This window comes from Chelonia mydas, chromosome 5 (genome assembly GCF_015237465.2).
Source record: "Chelonia mydas isolate rCheMyd1 chromosome 5, rCheMyd1.pri.v2, whole genome shotgun sequence".
NCBI lineage: Eukaryota > Metazoa > Chordata > Testudines > Cheloniidae > Chelonia > Chelonia mydas.
Window position 1 is genome coordinate 132,441,409 of NC_051245.2, and position 23,100 is coordinate 132,464,508.

The following is a 23,100-nucleotide window of genomic DNA, read 5'->3' on the forward strand; positions in this document are numbered from 1 at the left end:
TGGGCCATTAGACTTCAGTTCACTTGGAACTAAAAAGAAAACCCCAGTCTTGGAAAACTGAGGAAAACCTTGTCTACACTACAGTTTTGTCGGCAAAAGGCAGCTTTTGGCAGCAAAACAGTGGAGGTGTGCACACTGCAATGCCATGCCACACTGCAATGCCACACTGCAATGCCACTTTTGGTGACAAAACTCTTCAGTTGTGGCGACAAAATAAAACCATCTCGACGAGAGACACAGGGTTTTTAGCAGCAAAGTGCCAGTGTAGATACCGCGCTTGATTTGATTGCTTTAATTGGCCTCCAGGAGGTGTCCCCCAATGCCCATCCTGACCACTCTGATCAGCAGTTCGAACTCTGCTGCCCTGCGGCCACATAAACAGCCATCCACCCCTCCCCATTTAAAGCCCCACAAATTTTTAAAATTCCACTTCTTGTTTGGTCAGCGTGGAGAGCTCCAATCGCCTCTTCCCAGCTGACCATGGTGGCTCCACGCTGCAAACCAGGTCCGTCTCCCGCTTGGACCAGTGCAGAGCTCTTGGATCTGCTCAGTATTTGGGGAGAGGAGGCTATGCAGTTGCAGCTGTGCTCCATAGGAAGTTTGATACCTACGGGCAGATTTCTTAGGGCTTGTGTGAAAAGGGATACAGTCAGGACACAGAGCAATGCAGAACAAAGATAAAGGAGCTGAGGCCAGCATACCAGAAAGCAAGGAAGGCAAACTGACGCTCTGGTGCTGTCCTGAAGGCCTTCAGCCTATTCTGTAAGGAGTTGGATGCTATCCTTGGCGATGACCCCACCTCCACTGCCAAGAGCCCCATGGATGCTTTGGCGGGGCTGGAGGTGGCAGAAAGTGGACTCAGAGGATGAAGTCAGGGACGAGGAGGTGGAGTTAGGGAATTATGTGGCTCCCACGGCGGGTTCGCTAGGTGGGCTGGCCAGTCAAGAACTGTTCTCCACTCCGGAAGGATCTAGCCAGTCCTGACACTCCCACTCTGGCGAGCAAGAAGCAGGAGAGGAGACCCTTGGTAAGTGGTTTTTTTGAGTTGATGGTGCTCATGATGTTCAGCTTTCATTTGCTTTGTGTACTGCAGAAGTAGGTGAAAGGATAGAAATGTACAAGGCTGGCTGTGTTTCTGTGTGCTGGACATTTTCCTGTGCATCTAAGCAGTGCAGTGGAACAGTGTGTTGATGCACACTGAGATTTCACAGGAATCCTCCAGAGAGATCTCTAGGAAACTTTCCTGGAGGTACTTGGTAGTCTTCTGCTGGAGGTTCCTTGGCAGAGCTGCTTTGTTCCTTCCTCCATTGAATGAAACTTTCCCGCGCCACTTGGCAATTACTTGTGCAAACCAAAGCTGCACACAGGCGAGCAGCATAGGGACCAGTCGGAAGCTGCAAGCATGCAGCAGTTGCAGCCTTGCTTCCTTGGTTACCCTCAGGAGTGAGATATCTGCTTCAATGACCCCTGCCCGGGGAAAAGTGTTGGAGCATTTACAATATTGTCCCTAGTCACTGCACCACGACCCTTTCATAAGCACCATTGCTGTTTACCCCAGGTAGAATGCCCCTCCCCCCTTGGGCTAATCTCACCATGCCTGGCGTGTTCGCCGAGATGTGTGCTTGCCAAGTGCAGTGAGAAAGTGCTCGGTATGTTACAAGGGGTGTGCTAAACTGCAATGATTCAATGTTGTGCATGAACTAACAATCATGCTTCTGTGTATTGTTTCTTGTGTTTCTGCAGATGTGGCCTTCAGGGGAGCCCCCTACACACCAGTGGAGCGCTTCTGCCAGATAAGAAAGTGGCTAAGATGGAGCAAGGAGGACATGTTCCAGGATGTCCTCCAATACTCTGATGCAGTAGAAAGGGAATGCAGGGAGTAGAGAGAAATTGAACGGCAGGACAGAAAAGAAAATCAGGACTTTTTCTTGGATGCCACTAAGCAGATGATAAAAGTAATGGAGGAGCAAATAGAGATGCTTAAGTTTCTCATAACACTGCAGTAACAACAGATGCGTGCCTTCCCTCCCCTGCAGCACATTCAGAACGGTTTTCCATGCCCCCCCTCAACTCCACCCATGCATTCCCTTATGCTTTCTGGAATTTCTCCATTTTCCATTCATTCCACCCCCTCAGTTTTCAAAATGATAGCTGGACCTATGCACAGCTCTGACGGTCTGCCCTTCCATGGTCCCTTCTTTTCCCACTGAGCGTTTGTGTGTGTGTGGATTGTTTGTTTAGTAAAAACAAAGAATCTGAAAGATAACTGCTCTTTATTTGTGCCCTACAAACGGGGATAGCAGGCAGCAGCAAGACATACACCAGCAGTTTAATCCTTTGCTTACTGAAATCCTAGATCATGAATCATCACAGGTGCTTCTTAAGAAAACTTGATTTAATGAAGCATTGCAGTTTGCAGCATAGAAATATACATTATTGGTTCTCATTCTCAAAGTGTTGTCTCAAAGCTTCCTTGACTTGAATTGCCCCGCCCTGCCCCTCCCGCTGTGCCCCTTGAATAGCCCTGGTATCAGGCTGCTCAAAATCAGCTGCCGGGCCCAGTGCATCAGCAGTCCACCCCTGAGCAAACCTTTCACCCTTAGCCTCACAAATACTATGCAGCGTGCAATAGGCGGCAATGACCATGGGAATATTCTCCTCATTCAGATCTAACCTGCCAGAAAGGCATTGCCAACATGCCTTTAATCTGCCAAACACACATTCCACAGCCATCCTGCACCTATTGTTGAAGTGCTCCCTACTGCTGTCCCGGTTTCCCATGTAAGGCTTCATGAGCCAGGGGAGTAAGGGGTATGCTGGTCTCCCAGGACCACTATGGGCATTTCAACATCTCCCACTGGAATCTTCTGGTCTGGAAAGAAAGTCCCCACCTGCAGCTTTCTGTACAGGCTGGTGTTCCTGAAAATATGTGCATCATGCACCTTCCCAGACCATCCAGCGTTTATGTCGGTGAACAGCTGCGGTGATCCACAAACACCTGCAATACCATGGAGAAATACGCCTTTCTATTGCCGGACTCCATTGCAAGGTGGCCTGGTGCCAAAATTGGGGTATGTGTGCCCTCTATTGCCCCTCCGCATTTAGAGAAATCCATTTCTGAAAAGTCGTCCACTATTTCATGCACATTGCCAAGAGTCACGGTCCTTCGCAGCAGGATGCGATTAATGGCCCTGCAGAGTTGTGTTAACGCAGCCCCAACAGTCAACTTCCCAACTTCAAACTGATTTGTGACCGACCAGTAGCAGTCTGGAGTCACCAGCTTCCACACTGCAATCGCCACCCACTTCTCCACCGAGAGGGCAGCTCTCATTCTGGTCTCCTTGTGCCACAGGGCTGGGGTGAGCTCCACACACAGTTCCAGAAAGGTGGCTTTCCACATCTGAAAGTTATGCAGCCACGGCTCGTCATCCCAGACCTGCATGACGATACGATCCCACCACTCAGTGCTAGTTTCACGAGCCCAAAAGTGGTGGTCCACTGTGTGCAGCTGCTCTGTGAATGCCACAAGTCATCGTATGTTGCTCCTACCCATGTCACACAGCAGGTCGGGCAAGTCTGAATCCTGTTCAGTTTATGATTAACTGCACTGCCATCTGTGATGTGTTAATGACATTTAGCAGAGCAGTAGAAAGCAATGCAGGATCCATCCTTTCGCACAGAGATGGCAGGCAGACAGCAAACTAAGGTCGTTGAAATAAGCTGCGAACCAAAGCCGTAAGCCCACAGAATGCTGGGACAGAAAGCAATGCATCATGGGATGTTAAACCCACACGCATGATGCGCTATGGTCCATTCCACCAACCCACAAGTCCTAGCAGCATAAGGTGGGGAGTAGCACTGTGGGATAGTTACCCACAATGCACTGCTCTCACTGTCCATGCGAGAGCACCAACAACGGACGTGTTCTGCTGATAGAAGAAGCATAGTGTGAACATGCAACAGCAATGTTATTATAGTGCTTTTTGGTCACTGACATAACTTTTGTCGATGAAACTCTGAAAAGGCCTCAGAAAGAGGGCAATTTGGAACAAATTGATAAATTAAACAATAAGAAGTCACCAGGACCAGGTGGCATTCACCCAAGATTTCTGAAGGAACTCGAATGTGAAAATGCAGAACTACTAATTATGGTATGTAACCTATCATTTAAATCAGCTTCTGTACCAGATGACTGGAGGGTAGCTAATGTGATGCCAATTTTTAAAAAAAGGCTCCAGAGGTGATCCTGGCAATCACAGGCTGGTAATCCTCACTTCAGAACCAGGAAAATTGGTTGAAACTACAGTAAAGAACAAAATTGCCAGATACATAGATGAACATGATTTGTTGGGGAAGAGTCAACATGTTTTTTGTAAGGGGAAATCATGCCTCACCAATCTACTAGAATTCTTTGAGGGGGTCAACAAGCTTGTGGACAAGGGGGATCCAGTGGATATAGTGTACCTAGATTTTCAGAAAGCCTTTGAAAAGGTCCCTCACCAAAGGCTCTTAAGCAAAGGCTCTTAAGAGGAAAGGCCTTTTCATGAATCAGTAACTGGTTAAAAGATAGGAAACAAAGGGTGGGAATAAATGGTCAGTTTTCAGAATGGAGAGAGGTAAATAGTGGTGTCCCCCAGGGGTCTGTACTGGGACCAGTCCTATTCAACATATTCATAAATGATCTGGGAAAAGGGGTAAAGAGTGAGGTGCCAAAATTTGCAGATGATACAAAACTATTCAAGATAGTTAAGTCACAAGCGGACTGTGAAGAGTTACAAAGGGATCTCACAAAACTGGGTGACTGGGCAAAAACAGCAGATGAAATTCAATGTTGATAAATGCAAAGTAATGCACATTGGAAAACATAATCCCAACTATTCATATAAAATGATGGGGTCTAAATTAGCTGTTACCACACAAGAAAGAGATTTTGGAGTCATTGTGGATAGTTCTCTGAAAACATCCACTCAATGTGCAGCGGCAGTCAAAAAAGTGAACAGAATGTTGGGAATCATTAAGAAGAGATAGATAATAAGACAGAAAATATCATATTGCCTCTATATGAATCCATGGAACGCCCACATCTTGAATACTGCGCGCAGATCTAGTTGCCTCATCTCAAAAAAGATATATTGGAATTGGAAAAGGTACAGAAAAGGGCAACAAAAATTATCAGGGGTATGGAACAGCTTCCGTATGAGGAGAGATTAATAAGACTGGGACTTTTCAGCTTGGAAAAGAGACGACTAAGGGGGTTGGGGGATATGATTCAGGTCTATAAAATCATGACTGGTGTGAAGAAAGTAAATAAGGAAGTGTTATTTACTCCTTCTCAGAAGCTGGGAATGGGTGATAGAGGATGGATCACTCGATAATTGCCCTGTTCTGGTCCTTCCCTCTAAAGCACCTGGCATTGGCCACGGTCGGAAGACAGGACACTGGGTTAGATGGACCTTTGGTCTGAGCCAGTATGGCCCCCCATGAATTTCCCCCACCATGAATCACCACAGTCTGCAAGAGAGAGGGTTTGAAGTGAAGGACATCCAGAAACTGAGGGCCAGTGTCTAAATGGGGTACTCTCCAGGCAATGCTGGAGTTCCTTTGTGACAGGAGGCACGCTGGGAAAGTGTGCAGGGGAAATAGGTAACTTATTTGTCTAATACCAAAGCATAAGCCTGAAGTTGCAACTTTATGTTTATTTGGTTTAAAAACATACTGTCCGTGTTTGCTTCCCTTGCCATTTCATCTCTGAGTCTGTGATTTCACTGTTAAATAAACTTTTTGTTTATTTTTACCCTGAACAGATCTCTGTCGTGCAAACTGTGCCAAAGTGAACTGAGAACTGAGAATGAACTGAGAACACTCCTTTGGGGTGAGGAACCAGAGGGGAAAAGTCCAAATGTCTGATAGTAAGAACTTGGGGTACACAGATTTGGGGATACTTGGCACCAGAAGGACTGTTGGGGTCACCCTGCAAGGCATGATTTGGCTGGTGGGAGCCAGGGTGGGACCGTATGCTAGTACGCTGGGGACTGGTGTCAAGGCTGAACCAGAGCAGCCTAACATTAAAGCACCGAAAGACACAAGGCAGGAGCTGAGACACCCCTTACTGGTCCTGGTGATCCTCAGAGATCACACTCAGCGCTTAAATTCAGTGGAGCGGTGCAGAATGGCGCTCTGGTAAACGTTTTCAACCCCCCTGGAGTTTTTATAGCATGCTGGGGTGGGGGGATCCAGGAAATACTATATGAGAACGTAAGCCGTGATCACACTGTACTAGTAAGTAACACCTCCTTCTTCTTCGAGTAGTTGTCTCTGTGGGTGTTCCACTCCAGGTGATTCCCAGGCAGTGCCCACGCTACGGGGTGAAGCTGAGCTGACGGATCTAGGCAGTGGCGGAGCGAGGTGGAGCGAACAGGGGCAGCTGACATAAACAAAGGTGCCACCCGCTTGTACTCATCGGGCGGCGCTCCGGGTCCTCGGCGGCATTGAAGGCCCCCGCCGCCGAAACGCCGACGAGGAGCCGGAGCGCGTGAAGGCCCCCGCCGCCGAGGAGCCGGGGCGCCGCCGGGTGAGTAAAAATTTAAAAAGGCGCCGAGCGGCTGCTCCCCACGCTCCCCCCGGCTACGCTACTGGATCTAGTACTTAGTGAAGAGCCACCACACCCAAGGCCGCATCTGCCCTGCAGGCGCGAAGAGCCGCACAGTCCACAGACAAGCAGGTGGGAGTTGTACAGGTGTCCGTAATGGACAATCGTGGTGGGTTGTGCCCTTGTGGAATGAGCAGTCACCCTAGCCAGGGGCTGCACAGCTGAGAAACTCTGTAACGTGCTAAAATGCACCGTAAGACCCATTTTGATAATATTTGGGTGGAAATAGGGGCTCCCCCTTCATCCTCTTTGAAAGAGGGCAAAGAGCTTAGGAGAGGCTCTGAAGGGCTTAATTCTCTTGAGGTAGAATGCAAGGGCTCGTCTCACATCTGGCGCATGAAAACTAGCTTCTTCCCTTGAAGCGTGAAGTCCGGGCTAGTCTGGAAATGTCCTGGTTTATGTGAAAGTCCGATGAGTCCGTGGGCAGGAAAGGAGGATGTGGACGGAGTCACCTTGTCCTGGTGAAAAAACGTGAAGGGTGGATCTGCCATAAGGGCTGCCCTCTTAAGAGTACACGGACAGGGACACACCTCCCGTGGGGCACCCACAGTGACAACTTCTCTAAGAAGGAGTAATAGTTTTCTGAGGAAATTCCCTGTAGCCACTGTGTTAAATGCAGGTGGAAGGGAAATACGGTAAAAAGAGTAAAAATCTTCCTGTGTATTTTTCCTTTAAAAAATATTAACAACAGGGGTGAGGGAGGATCTTCCTTTTATTTCTTTTTAACAGTGGGGTCCCAGCTGCAACGTGAACATTGTTGGTAGCTGGCATGTGACAGGTCAGATGTCATCACAAAGGCCAATCAGAATGTTGCTACGGACAAAGCCATATTCTAATACATATTAGCATGTCACTAGTTTGTTCCTCAGTCAATGACATTTCTACAATTCATATATGGGGTCAGATCCTCAACTGCTATAAATCAGCATCTCTCCATTAAACTTCCGTGGCACCACACTGATTTACACCAGCGGAGGTTCTGACCCACTGGTTTCCCTGTAGTAGACCAGAGTACATGGATACAGTAGAGTAAGGGTGGGGAGAGGAGGAAGCAATATGTACTAAGAGTCAAACAAGTCACAACCTGCACGCTTCAGCCATTTTAGGATTTGCGCTGACTGCATTCTGCTATTTTCTGCTGCCTGTCTGTTGGAAATGAGGTCTGGGGCCACCGTTCTCCCCCCATGCCAGGAACAGGCTCGGACTCCAAGCACAGAACTAAAGCTGTTCCACATTTTTCATGCCAAAAGTTCTTTCTCGGCCAAAAAACCACAATTTCGTTTTGTCCACAGGAAAATATCTAAACAAACATTTTCATTTTTTTTTTAAAATGTCACTTTGTTTTTTTTTTTGTTTAAAGAAAATGAAATTACATTTAATTGAAATTCCAAGTCAAAACAAACCTTTTGTTTTAAAACTTCCCATGGGAAAACTGAAATCTTCCAGCTGAAAATTTCCAAACTAAGGACTTGTCTGAAATTCCTTATGAGAAAGATGTTGATTCTCGGACTAGCTCTAGAGAGAACGTATCATCTCCTGTAAGGTCACGGTCAGTCCCATGCTATTAGGTGAGCATCAAGGGGGCTATCGAGCAATGAAAGCCACATGCTTTCCCCTTTGCCCATCCCAGATGCACCAGATCTCACACTTTTACAATTCTGGCAATATAAGAGGGCCCTGTGTTGGTTCAGGCTTCTTAGGGGCATTTGACATAATGAGACAAATCAGGTTAGAAAATATTATTAAAAATAATTCACAGTCAACAGCCCACTAGCAGCTTTGAGTCTTTCAAGCAAATACTCCGGAACAGCTGTAAAACATACTTACTGTTCAGGCCTTCCTTGTTAACTATAGTGGTGCTCCCCAGTGCCTCGTAGTACTGCTGGTTACTCATCAATGTATGCATGCCAAGGATGGCTACATCAAAAAGAAAGGAAAAAAAACTAAGTTATTGCAGCCCCTTATGCTGAGAAAAGATGGATTCTGGCAAAGCCTCGAGAGCACACAGCTTCCCAGAAGTGACCTAAAATGTGGGCCTCCACAGTAAGAAATTTGCTTTTGTGCGAATGTAGAAAAGCTAGAAAGATGGCACCCATGAGCCCGCAGTTTGAGTCCCACTGTGCTGAGTGACGTCAGGTACCGACAGCACACTGAGGAGATGGCCATTTTCTCTCTACGAAAGGGTAGCACGATTTGTGCAGGGAAAGGTATATGCATTGCAGGCAGCAAGGGTCAGGGCTGTGCATTAATGCCAAAAGATATTAAACGGAGGCACAGACGTGGGAACAGTTTCCCAATAATCAAGCTGAATGGAGTGTCTAGGTTGGAGCCAAACAAACAAAAAAAAAGTGAGAGGAAGAATAAATATCACAAAACATAGAAGCAGCCATGAGGAGTTACTAATCTCAAGCCTGATCCTGCAGTTTACCACGTGCCTTCCACCCGCCACTGGCCTGGGTGGGAGGGGCTCTCCACACTTGTTTAAGACAATAGCATCAACACTGTACCTGGCACACTCAGCGGCAGAATGAGATGTTCTCATCCAGTAAACTACAGAGCAGTGTATATATCCCAAGTGCGTTGGCAACAGGCACTCTGTTTATACCCAACACAAACTAAAGGCAGCTTTGACTTGAGCTTTGCACTTTTTAACAGGTCACAAAAACCTGAAAGCAGTGCCGGGGTCCATGGTGACTTGTTGAAGACAGAAACATGAGTACTATAAACAGAATTAAAATGCTGCAAGAACACAGCAGCCAAGTTTCAGATAACAAACGCATTTCAGTCTCTAATTTTCTAAAACAATACACAGAGAGAGAGAGAGAGAGAGAGAGAGAGAGACTGGCCTACGCTAAAAACTAAGTTAAGCCAACCCAGCTACATTGCTCTGGGGTGTGAAAACCCATACCACTGAGCGAGGCAGTTAAGCTGACCGAACCCTGGCGTAAAACAGTGCTGAGCCGACAGAAGAACTCTTCCGTTGATCTAACGGGTGCCTCTCGTGGAGACAGATCACCGGCGGTGATGGCAGATCCCACCCGTCGCCACAGTGAGTGGCTACACGGACATGCTGCAGCTGTGCCAGGGTAGCGGCTGAAGAGTAGACCCAGCCTCAAGCTGTGTACGTTCCAGAACCTCAGCAGTCCGGCGCCTACTAGAGTAAGCAGCACAGAGCCAACCGACCAAACATAGCATTTTAAAAAAGAAATCCTGCTGTCCTCAGCAAATTTGTTTTGGAGAAAGCCCTGTAGCAATGAATTTTCCATTCTCCTGTGGTTCGATATAGAATGTCACATGCCTGTTTGTACACACAGGGATATGTGTGGGAACGTATGTTTATTACGGATGGGCAAATCATAAAATAAACTAAGAACAAAAATTCCTCTCAACTTCACACAGAACAGAGCTTCAAGGTCCCAACAGCTGTTTTCTCTTAGTTTTTCCACAAACGGCTCTTCCCGGGTCTGGCTGGCACCAGAAGCAGAAATTGCCAGAGCTTCCCTGACCATGTGGTTTTTTGGCTGCAGAGTGCGGGGACTGTCGCGAGAAGGGTGGTTCTTGCTAGGGACCTACCCGGTGAAAACCTGCCGGGACAAATAAATGCCAGTAATTGTAGGTCTGCTAATGTGGACCCATATTTCCGGCAGGAGAAAAGTGCTGAAGAAACGCAAGAGCACAGGGTGGGATTTGCCATCAAGAACTCACTTCTGGGGAAGACTGAGCCACCTACAAATGGATCAGAGAGAATTCTGGCCCCACGCTTGTTCACCTCGGAGGGCCCAGTCAACCTTGCGAGTGAATTCGCCCCAACAAAGGACCAGTTCTACGACCAGTTGAACACCACCATCAGCAGGGTTCCGAAGCACGAATGTGTTTCCCTGTTAGGGGACTTCAACGCAAGGGTGGGAGCTGATCATGAAGCATGGACCAACTGTCTTGGTCAACACGGAACTGATAAAAGAATGGAAACGGTCAGAGCCTGCTAAAAGTTTGTTCCTATTATGACCTTTGTGTAACAAACTCATTCTTCCAGACAAAGCCACAGCACAAAGGGTCTTGGAAACATCCCAGATCTGGCCACTGGAACCAACTGGATCTTATCATCACAAGGGGTTCCAGCCTTAACAGCGTCCTCATTACCCGCAGTTATCCAAGTGCTCACTGCGACACAGGTATGCAGCAAGGTCAGACTTAAACCAAAGACAATGAACAGATCTAAAGTCAAAGGGCGTCCTCGTATTAACATCGGTACCTTAACACAGTGGTTTTCAAACGGTGGGTCACGACCCAGAACTGGGCTGTGGAATGGAAGGCGCTGGTCACAGCGGCTCTGGTCAGCACCGCCGACTGGGAAGTTAGAAGTCCCAGCGGTGGTGCTGCCCGGCTAATTCAGACACCGTGCTGTGCCCGGAAAGCGACCAGCAGCAGGTCCGGCTCCCGTGGGGGGGAAGGGGCACGAGGCTCTGCATGCTGCCCCCCAGCTGTGCCGCTGACCGGGCTGGAGGTAAGCCTGCACCCCAAGCCCGCGCCCCAATCCTCTGCCCCAGCCCTGAGCCCCCCCAAACCCAGAGCCCCTTCCTGCACCCCAAACCCCTCATCCCTGGCCCCACCCCAGAGCCTACACCCCCAGCCCAGACCCCAGTCCCCTCCTGCACCCCAATCCCCTGCCCCAGCCCTGAGCCCCTCCCACACCCCGAACCCCTCATCCCCACCTCTGTGGGGTTGCCAATTTTCTTCAGCTGGGTTGCCAGAAAAGAAGTTTAAAACCGCTGCCTCAGCGGACCAAGGAAAGTCACAGCCGCACCAGAACATACGACAGTAAGTCCTGGACTCAGTGATGGCGCCACAAGCATCCACCTGAAGTGGGCGCAACTGAAGAACACAATCTACGACCCAGCTCGGTCAGTCTTTGGGAAGAAGGAAAGCAAGACGAACAACTGGTTTGATGCGTATTCCAGTGAATTGATGCCAGTCAGAGAGGCCAAACGCACAGCCCAAACCAACTACAAGAGAGGCCCTGTAGCGACGTGACGACTCCTGCTGGTCGTCTTGGGAATTAGCGCTCCAGCCTCCGGAGCGCCCTCTGCAGGCCGGTGTCCCGCTTGCCTCAGGCCCCCGTGTCCCTCCCGGACCCCGGTGTCCCTTCCCTCGGGGTTCTGCTCTCTGCAGTACCCCCGCAGTCTCTGGGTCTCCCCTCCTGGGGAACCCCCACCCTCTATCCCCGTCTTGCCTCAGCGGCTACTGCCAATCATCGTCTAGCCCCGCTCACTGGGGCAGACTGTAGTCGGCAAGGGGGGTTTGGACCTGCTGCCTTTGCCTAACCCTGGGCTGCACCTCTGCAGCCCCAGTACCTTTCCCAGCCTTTAGCAAGGCTTGCAGCCTGGGGGCTCTCCAGGCTGGAGCTTCCCAGCTCCTCTGGCCTTTCCCCAGCCCTGCTCCACTCCAGGTACCCTTTTCTCCCAGGCAGCCAGTCCTTCTCTCTCCAAAGCTAGAGAGAAAGTCCTCTTGAGCTCCTGGCTCATAGCCCTTTTATAGGGCCAGCTGTGGCCTGATTGGGGGGTGGCCCCAGCTGCGGCTGCTTCCCCAATCAGCCTAGCTTATTGGCTCCCTGGGGCAGCCCTTTCCCAGGGCAGTTTTAACCCCTTCAGGGCCGGAGCAGGGTGACCGCCCCACTACAAGCCCAAATAAAAACTTTTATGTGTTGAGAGCAGCAAGAACCAAGGTACAACAAACTGCTCAATGGTGCGCCAATGACTATTGGCTGCACTTATGCAAAAGCATCCAAGTAGCAGCTGATGCAAGCAGCATCAGAAATATGTATGATGGGATCAAGAAAGCCTTGGACCCAACTTCAAAGAAGACAGCCCTACTGAAATCAGCAACAGGGGAAACAATCAACAACCGCACCAAGCAGCTGGATCGCTGGGTAGAACACTACTGTGAGCTTTACTCTTGTGAAAATATTATTCCAGACGTAGCCATCAATGCCATCGAAAGCCTACCTGTTATGAACCAACTCGACAATGAACCAACAGTCGAGGAGCTTAGCCTTGCCATAGATGGCCCTGGGAAAGACTGCATACTGTCAGAGGTCATCAAATGTGGAAACCCATCCTGCTGCAACAGCCCCATGAGCTGCTCTGCCTGTGCTGGAAAGAAGGCGAAGTGCCACAAGAAATGAGAGACGCCAACGTCACCATCAACATCTCTCTAAAAACAAGGGTCACTGGAGCAACTGTAACAACTATCGTGGCATTTCCCTTCTTAGTACTATGGGACAAGCCTTTGCCCGAGTTGGCCTGAACAGCATTCAGACCCTTGCAGACAGCAGGACCGGCTCTACGCACCAGCAAACCAAGCATGTGCTTGGGGCGGCATAATTCCAGGGGGGTCATTCCGGGTGGGGTGAGGTTTTTGGTTTTTTTTTTGCTTCGGCAGTTGCGCTCTCTGAGGTTTTTTTTGTTTTTTGCTTGGGGAGGCAAAAAACCTAGAGCCGGCCCTGGCAGACAGAATCTGTGCTGAATCACAGTGCGGCTTCAGAGCTGAAAGGTCTACTATCAACATGATCTTCTCGCTGAGACAACTACAAGAGAAATGCAGAGAACAAAAGAAGCCCCTCTCCATAGCCTTCACCAATCTCACAAAGGCTTTTGACCCTATCAGTAGAAGTGGACTATTCGCACTTCTAGAAAAGATTGGATGTTCCCCCAAGCTCTTAAGCATGATTTGATCCTTCCATGAAAACATGTACAGCACAGTCCAATACGGCGGCTCAGTCTCTGAGGCTTTCCAGATTCGTAGCGGAGTTAAGCAAGGCCGTGCCCCAAGTCTGTTTGGGATCTTCTCCTCCCTGCTACTAAAACAAGCTTTTGGCTCCTCAACAGAGGGAATCTACTTGCACACAAGAGCTGATGGAAAGCTGTTCAATCTTGCAAAACTCAGATCTAAAACCAAGACTTGGGAGGCCCTCATCCAACACCTTCTCTTCGCTGACGATGCAACAGTGGCAACCTACACAGAAGCCCATCTCCAAAACCTCATGGACAGTTTTTCCAAAGCCTGCCAAGACTTCGGCCTTACTAGAAGCCTAAAAAAGACAAACCTAACATCCCAAGGAGTTGAGGATGCACCCTCCATCAAGAACAACAACTAAGAACTTGAAGTGGTGAACAAGTTCACATACCTGAGGTACACTATCACAGTCAACTTTGCATGTGAAACAGAATTCAACATACACATTGGAAAAGCTACCACAACAATGTCTAGACTGAACAAGAGGGTCTGGCAAAACAACAAACTGACAGAACACACAAAGATCTGTGTGTACTGTGCACGTGTTATCAGCACACTTTTGTGCGGGAGCGAGACAGGGATCTGATACTCTCATCAGGAAAAGAGGCTCAACAGCTTTCATGTGCGTTGCCTTCGTCAAATCTTTGGAATCTCCTGGAGGGACAGAGTCACCAACACTGAGGTTCTCAAATGGGCCAGCAATACCCAGCATGCAAACACTCCTCCAACAGAGACACCTCTGCTGGCTTGGGCATGTGTGCCAAAGGAATGATGGGCGCATCCCAAAGGACACCCTCAAACTGGCATCTGGAAAAAGACCCAAAGGACACCCAAAATTGCGTTTCAAGGATATGTGCAAGCGAGGCCTCAAAGAAATGGACATGGATGTAGACACCTGGGAAGATTACACTCAGGACTGCAGCCTTTGGAAACAAGAGCTTAACAGGGATCTCCAGAGTTACGAGAGGAAGCAGTCCAGCTTAGCAGAGGAGAAAAGAGCTTGCAGAAGGCAGAGTCCAAAGGATTGAAATACCACCTTTAAATGTCACAGATGTGGCAGAGAGAGATTGTCTCTCTCGAGTGGGTCTCTTCAGCCATGGCTGTGGCTGCCATAAAACCAACCGAGTAAATTCTTTATCTCTCAGGGGCACACACCCATGGTTTCTTGAGACTGAAGGTTGAGCACTAAAACTACTAAAAAAGTCAGTTAGTCTTTTTAATTCTTCATTTCTATTGTTAATAAAAAATGGTCCCCCACAAACATTTTTATTAATTATCTCAAATATGATGGGTCATGGAGAAATTAAAATAGAGACTGAATTTACTGTCATCCACCACAAAGATCTAATAGGGCCTCAAGCAGACATGACCCTAATGTGCTATGGCATTCCCCAGGCCGTGTAGTCAGGTGGAATTGTTTTAACAGACAATCAACAAATAACTTCCACCGTTGCTTGCAGTGGTGTTGTAGCCGAGTTGATCCCTGGATATTAGAGAGACAAGGTGGGTGAGGTAACATCTTTTACTGCACCAACTTCTGTCGGGGAAAGAGCCAAGCTTTCAAGCTACACAGAGCTCTTCTTCAGGTCTGGGAAACATACACGGAGCATCACAGCTAAATGCCAGGTGGAATAGATTGTTTAGCATAAGTAGTTAGCACATATTCTACAGGACCGGTCAAGGTAGAGTGGCCCGTTAACACCCCTGCAGCCATAGGACAAAAAAGGGGGCTTAATGGGTTACAGATTGTGGTAATAAGCCATAAATCCAGCATCTTTATGAAGACCGTGATTTTAGTGTCCAGAGAGTTATGAATTTAAGCTCCCCAGCTTGTCCTTTGAAGGTGTTGGGCCGGTGTCCTTTGAGGACGAGGACTGAGACAGGTGTATGGCCGAGGTTAGCTAAAATAAGATGGGTTTCAGAGTAGCAGCCGTGTTAGTCTGTATTCACAAAAAGAACAGGAGGACTTGTGGCACCTTAGAGACTACCAATTTATCTGAGCATAAGCTTTCGCGAGCTACAGCTCACTTCATCGGATGCATCGGCTGTCGCACACAGTGCCACCTAGTGGCTGAACATATCATACAGTTTAGCATGCCACTGCAGGCAGCCTGTCTGGGAGCTTGATGCTTGTTTCCCGTGTCTCTAGCCCAGGGCTTGGCAGCCTTTCAGAAGTGCTGTGCCGAGTCTTCGTTTATTCCCTCTAATGGACGGTTTCGCGTGCCAGTCATACATTGAACGTTTTTAGAAGGTCTTTTTCTATAAGTCTATAATATATAACTAAACTATTGTTGTATGTAAAGTAAATAAGGTTTTTAAAATGTTTAAGAAGCTTCATTTAAAATTAAATTAAAATGCAGAGCCCCCAGGACCGGTGCTGAAAATCAGCTCGTGTGCCACCTTTGGCAGGTGTGCCAGAGGTTGCCTACCCCTGCTCTAGCCAGATCTGGGCCATCCCTGGCACAATTTGGAGGAGCCTGGGGGCTGATTTACACTATGCCATCTGGTAATGGTCCCCAGGGAACCACCTGCCAGATGGGGTCAGCTGCAGCTCAGCACTCACTCTCCGCCTGCAAGCAGGGCTGCAGAAGAGCTGTTGGGTGCGCACTGGGGACTTGTGGCTGGTCTCTGCTCCCTTTGTGCCATCTGAGCAAAAACAAAGACTCTACTGCTGAGAAATTCCAAAAGAAATCCTGCAACCTGCTACCTCTAGCACACCTGTGCTCTTCAGCTAGAAGCATAGCAGCTACTGGCTATGATGCATGGTGAGAAGGGGGAAAGCAGGTCTTCCAGAAAGGCATCCAGCCATGATCTGAAGACCAAGAGATGGAGAACCCATCAGTCCCCTGGGCATCATCCTCAGTGGTTGTCCCTTTGTTCAGGCTGACTTCAGACGAGGACGCTATACCCAAAACCAAGTCACTCACTTAATAGAAAAGGAGGACTTGTGGCACCTTCGAGACTAACCAATTTATTTGAGCATAAGCTTTCGTGAGCTACAGCTCACTTCATCGGATGCATGCAGTGGAAGTGAGCTGTAGCTCAGGAAAGCTTATGCTCAAATAAATTGGTTAGTCTCTAAGATGCCACAAGTCCTCCTTTTCTTTTTGCGAATACAGACTAACACGCTGCTCCTCTGAAACCTGTCACTTAATAGAAGACACTGAAGATGCCTTTGAGAAGAGCAAGAAAGCTGGTGCTGTTCTGGAGGCTCTGTCAGCTGCAGGTGATACCATCTGGCATGTGGGGCTGACCACTAAGTTGTTGCAGACTGTTCCCTGTAGGCCCATGATGTGATTTATCGCGGAAATGATACCAAATCAGAGCTTCATCTTGCTAGCTGGAGCATAGGCGCTGACTCTGTGGGTGCTCTAGGGCTTGAGCACCCATGGAAAAAAATTAGCGGGTTCTTAGCACCCACTGGCAGCCAAGCTCCCCCGTTCCCCCAGTGCCTCCTGCCCGCCGGCGGCCCTGCCGATCAACTCCTCTCCCTCCCTCCCAGCGCCTCCTGAACGCTGCAGAAAAGCTGTGTGTGTGTGTGGGGGGGTCAAGCACTCCCCGGGGAGAGAGGAAGTCGGCCCCTATGAGCTGGAGACAAAGTCAGCTGGTTTAGGCAGCTCTGTAGCAGACTAGCTGCTCTCCTCTTCAACATGCATACTTACGACCTACCCAGAAGTAAGGCCGATAAATACATATGTGCAGATGACATCTGTCTTGCTGATGTGGGTGACGATGCACATGATAGCAAAGGGTCACTCAGCCAGGACATGAATGCTCTGGCCACATAATGTAAGTCTCCACTGACAAAGATAAGTACGTCTAAGACAGTGGCCACAACCTTCCAGCTGAAGGATCCCGACCAATCAACCCCTGACAATCTGTGTTGAGGATCATCCTCTCCCTTTCCAGACAGTTGTCATTTACTTAGGAGCCAAACTGGGCCACATTCTACCAAAGTGGCCCCTAGAACACGTGAAGGAAATGATCACCTCCAGCACTGCTGTGATACAGACGCGAGCAGGAACCTACTGGGGAGCAGAGGCAAATGTTCTATGAACCTCGGCCCTGGCAGTGGTATTTGCTCCCGTGGAATAACGTGCAGCCTGCTGCACACAAGGCTGACAACAGTTCCAGTAGGTGCAAATGAGCAATATGCACTTCCCACAAGATCCACCCACCTCCAGAAGGAAACACCTACACCTGCATTTGCTGCTGACTTGCCATGTGTGACTTCGCAACATCCTTTTGTGGTGGTAATTCATGCACCACCACAGCACTGCTGGTCTAGCGCCCATCTCGGATGAACAGCCGCATACCAGGGCTGACGGCTACGTCCTCGTAGTGTCGCAGCAACTTTGGGCTAGAGAAACTGGCATGCCAACAAATTTCAGAAGCCCTTGTGGACAGCCACATGTTTGCAACCTGGGACGCAGATCCTGGACTAGTGGCTGGTGACTGGAATGGCCAAAGTGGCTGCCACCATGCAGAAATTTGGGTTAGCCCCATCTTCCCAGTGTGACTATGGGGCAGCAATGAAAACGGTCAGCGTGGTGGAGGAGAACTCAGAAGACTGGTGGGTGGGCTGTAACTCCTGACTACCCTTGATGATGCAGCCATTAGATGGCCAAACAAGTAGAGATCGACTTGCAATGCATATGAAAGGAGATCATCCTACTGTTACAAATTTGTGCCTATTTCTAATTTGAATTTGTCTTGCTTTAACTTTCAACCATGGGTAGTTGTCATGCCTTTCTCTGCTAAATGAAATAGCCCTTTAGTATCTGGTACACACACTGTAATAAAGCCACCTTTTGATCTTCTTGACATTCCCCAGCAAATCCTAGTGTGCTAGATAGAGGGTGTAGCGGGGTGGTCACCCGCTCCAGCCCTGAAGGGGTCAAAACAGCCCTGGGAAAGGGATGTTCCAGGGGAGCCAAAGGCTAGGCTGATGGGGAAGGCAGCCACAGCAGGGGCCACGCCCCAGTCAGGCCACAGCTGGCCTTAGAAAAGGCTGTGAGCCAGGGGCTCAGGCAGTCTCTCTCTAGCTGTGGAGAGAGACGGGCCTGGCTGCTTGGGAGCTCACCAGGGTACCTAGAGTAAAGCAGGGCTGGGGAAAGGCCAGAGGAGCTGGGGGGCTCCAGGCTGGAAAACCCCCAGCCTGCAGGCCTTGCTGAAGGCCTAAAGCAGGTACTGGGGTTGCAGAGGGGCAGCCCAAGGTTAGGCAAATGCAGCAGGTCCAAACCCTCCTTGCCGATGATGAGTGGTACAGACTGCAGTCTGGCCCCGTGTGCGGGGGCTAGATGAAGCCTGGCAGTAGCCGCTGAGGCAAGGTGGGGATAGAGGGTGGGGATTCCCCGGGGCGGGGAGACCCAGGGACTGCGGTGCTACTGCAGAGGGCAGAACCCCGAGGGAAGGGACACCGGGGTCCGGGAGGGACACGGGGGCCTGAGGCAAGCGGGACACCGGCCTGCAGAGGGCGCTCCAGAGGCTGGAGAGCTAATTCCCAGGACGACCAGCAGGAGACGCCGCACCAGTGAGTCGCGACGTGCTACAGGGGGCAACACTCTTACATTCGGATTCACCCTCTTCTGAAGCTAACATAGCAAAATTTGACTATCAGAAAGAATTGCAATGAAACAAAACCTTTCCAATACACAGAAAGGGTCCCTTTAGAAACTGGCCCCCTCCCTTCTACTGCTCTAATCCACCAACTCTCAGATAGGTTGCCCAAACAAACCAAACCCATAATGGACAAGAGTCAGATTAGGTTCTATGTGCTTCATTTAAAGGACACACTCGCATGGGATGTGCTTTCATGTGCAGAAACTGCGAGTATTGACAATAAATGCAGAGACTCAGAAAGAGAAAGAAGAAAAAGCAGAAAATATTTCCTCTTTTTTTGAGTAGATACTTTAACACCCTCCCCACCCATAGATCAATCTGGCCTCTGGTTTGGAAAAGACAGATGGGCAGATTTTATTCTATAATTCCTTTGTAGTCACTAAGTAAATCCTACCAAACCCTTTACCAGTGCAGGGTAGACTTTGTAACCAAATCTTAAGCAACAACATTAAAATAAAAAGCAGAAAGCAGCATTTTTGAAGAAGGCAGTAACCTGTTTCACACCACAAACGAGGAGGAATAATAAGAGACAGGTCTGTAAGACTCTCCCAGCTGGAACTGGATCTTACCAGCAATGTCGCAGAGTTCTGCATCAGATGCATTAGCCAGGGCTTCCTCCAGCTCTGGCTCCAGTGTTACTCTTTCCAAAACAGGATCGATTGGCTTCTGCTTGGGGACCCAGACTTTTCCTATAAATACAAAGTGATGTCAATGGCAGTCCAGCTGCTGGCTCCCGTTTAGCGATCACTGAGTCAGATTTACTTGGTGCACAGATTCACTTCCAAAGAATTCTTGGTGAAATTCCCTGCAGTGCAGAAGGACGTATACGGTGCTTAGCCCTGCTGCTGACCCTCTGCATGGAGTGTGTTCTGCCCTCTGACTAGCTTTACCCGGAGGGTGAGTTATGGATCCTAGAGCAGTGAGCAAAGAAACCCTAACCAGAGTTAGGAAGTCACAGGCGAGCAGAATGTAGCCCAGACTCCAGAGCTCTGCAAATCCATCTCAGGTTTATTCTAAATGGGCTCCTGCAACCCTCTGGGTCAGAAGTGACTTGCCTGACTTCTTAGGCCAGGGGATTTTATATATTTACTGGCCTCTCTATAACAACAGAACCTACAAACTGAACAACATTTATCAAAAACACACAGTGCCCGGAGCTCATACGTGTCCTGCCCTTCACAGAAATAGGCCTGGCTGAAGGCATTCAGCTAACCAGACCAGGACAGACCACAGCAAATGCACAATAGAAAAACAGACAACAACATTTTGCCAAGAGCCTAGCAGCCTGATCTGGAGCTGGCTCAAGCTGTGATCTGAAGGGCAGCTGGGGGAGCAAGTTCCAGAGGCAGGTCCTGCCCTTCTACTGACCTTGGAAACATAGCACCACAGCATCTCTCCAAGAGACCTCCGCTCATGTGCAACCTAGGGAAGGAGAGGCCCCAAGTTCAAAAGGGCTTGGGTAACCAGTAACCCAGTTCTCCCATGTTACTGTGAACCCCAGGCCAAGTTTGGGTTCACACACAGTCAGGGGATTGCAGGCTCACTGCGACCAATGACCATACTGGAAAATATCACCGTGGTTTACATAGGAGTAAAGACAGGTCTTAACTGGAACTCCAAGCTCCCTCGCCAGGTTTCTGGAGTGGTGGTTGTTGATGGTTCAGACTAGAAAGCCCAGATCCAAACCAACCCCTGTGGTTCTGAGTTTGAGTTTTTCATATTCAATCTGGATTAGTTCCAAGGCAGGAGAAGTCTGGTGAGAAACACTGATCTCATGAGATTTCCACCACTTGGGACCAAAAATCTCAGAAAACCAATTCACAAGGACTTGGACTGTCTAATCCAAACCCAAAGCCTCCTCTAGACCTAATCTGGGTCTGAGCACTGTCTTTTCACCAACTATCGAGCTGGGAAACAGACAGGAAAGAGCAACCACACACATTCACAGGCACAGTTCTCTAAATAATTGTGGGAGAAAGGAGGGGAGAGAGGAGGGCGGAGGTAGTGACGGCAAATCAGGGGGCATGGGTAACAGTATTGCAGAGAGAGGGAGAGAAGCCACAGAATGTGGGAGCAGATGTGCACTGTCAGGGGAAATGGCACCAGGAGGGGCAAGTCTTACCCTGCAGATTAACAGGGCACCAGTGTACTCTAGAGTCTGGCGGTGCAGGGGATACCAAAGTCGTAGAGAGAGAGAAACGAGTCTGAGGAAGCGTCTGAGTGAAGACCACAGAGATGAGGAAACACCTACGGACAACAGAGAGGCAGGGAAGGTGTGCAGACTGTCAGGAAAGACAGTGGTCCCCAAAGAGGGGATGTGGGGGTAGGTACCCCAGGGGCAGTCTGCGCAGCAGGGAGTCTGAGCCCAGCTAGTGCAGAACACTAATCATTATGGGTCTACAGCAGCTGCCATCCAAAAATCTCAAAGCACTTTACAGACTTTCCTGAATGTCCCCTTGCCACATGTTTCCCTCTACCTCACTCAAGTGGCTGCAGAGCCTCAGAAAGTTGAGGTGACTTGCCCAGGGTCAGAGGCAGCCATAGGCTTTGCACCATGGCAGAGTGGGAAGTCCAGCGCCGGCCCTGAGTCCCAGCGATAGAGATCATTCTTCTTCCTCGAGGCACTGGGGAAGCTTCCTGCCCAACTGCTTGGAGTCAGGAACCATTTTCCTGGACAAGCTCTAACCAGGCTGTAATAACTGTAGCCACATGCCTGCTGGAGGGAGCTGACCACCAGCACAGCTGCCTTTCACCAGCTGATGGAAGGAAGACGGGGGCAGGGAGAAAATGTTTGTTTGCTCTGATTTGCCATCTGATCAGAGAGCTCGACTAGAACAGAACCTTTCTCTGGGAAGCCAACTGAAACGGCCTCTCTCGCCACATGGGGTAGACACAGCCGATCAGGGACCCAAGAGAAATAAATGGGTCTTATCCTGTGTGGCCTTTCCTAACAACATTTGCTCAAACTCCAAATGCAGCATCAAATACGTGCAGCTTCCAAACACGTGCAGACAGCTGGTGAGCAACACCGCTTGCACAGACTGTGAGCAAATCACTGCTGTTTGAAGCTGCCGGCTGAACTCGGTGGAAGGAAAAGCAGGAGCAAAGCAGCAGTGAGAGCAATGGGGAGCGCACACGTCAGCAGAGCCAACTGGATTTCCTCTAGCACTCATCAGCACACAGGGCAGTGGCCGCACTGCACGAGAGCCAGGCTGCGACAGCGACAGCGTGACCTGTCACATGGGGCACTCCATTAAGCCATCCTCTCAGAGGCTGCTGGGCATGGGAGGGGTCTGGGCCTGGAGAAGCAGGCCCACAGCCCGGTTAGACTTGCTGGGGCCCAAGGCAGAAACTAAGCAGTGGGCCCCCCCCATGCCTCCCTAGAACCCGAAGCCTAAGCCTAAACCCCACCGCCTGGGGCTGAAACCTGAGCCGCCCGGCAAGGCTCGCCTCCCTCAACATTCCTCTGCACCCTAGGGGTAGGCAAAAATCCAGCAACCCGCCCCCTCCACAAGGCAATCTCCAGCTTCCAACCAGAAGGCAACTCCGCAACCTCCCCCACCCCGTCGTGTCAGCCACTGACAGGACCTGGCGAAAGCCCCCAGACAGAGGGGGTTGAGAACATCGTCCGGCTCCTCACGCTCCCGTGGCTCAAGCCCTCTCCCCCAGGCCGGGCTGGTGTGGCGGGGGCAGGCAGCCGCCCTGTTCTCAACAGTTCTGAGCTGTCCTCGCTCAACCTGCGGTAGCGTGAACACTGCAGAGGCTCTCGCTGGGGACACAAACTTTCCCCGTCTCCGTGTACTGGGAGAATAATGCAAATCTGTACACCCACGTAAAAAACCCAGCAGATTCAATTATTTTTCTGGCAACTGGCAAAGCCATAAAAAAAACCAGACCGATCAAATCCCGGCCAGGTGGGAACCCTATCTGGGGGCCCACAGTTTGAACACCTCGGCTTTAGTGTGCTTTATTTCCACTTGTAGAGATGAAATTACTGTCATACTCGCATGACATTTACCCACAGTGACTCTGTAGCT

General features: G+C 49.6%; 1 protein-coding gene across 4 annotated transcripts in view; it reads right to left on the reverse strand.

The window, feature by feature from the left end:
• The window catches only part of TMOD1 (tropomodulin 1), a 75,319-nt gene that overhangs the window by 14,362 nt on the left and 37,857 nt on the right, over positions 1-23,100 (reverse strand). For all 4 annotated transcript variants that reach the window (XM_037902397.2, XM_037902395.2, XM_043547667.1 and 1 more), the window contains exons 4-5: positions 19,633-19,752; positions 8,477-8,566 (exon numbers count right to left, since the gene is read on the reverse strand). In XM_037902397.2, the coding sequence (XP_037758325.1) occupies positions 8,477-8,566; positions 19,633-19,752 (210 nt within the window). The remainder of the gene's footprint in view (positions 1-8,476; positions 8,567-19,632; positions 19,753-23,100) is intronic.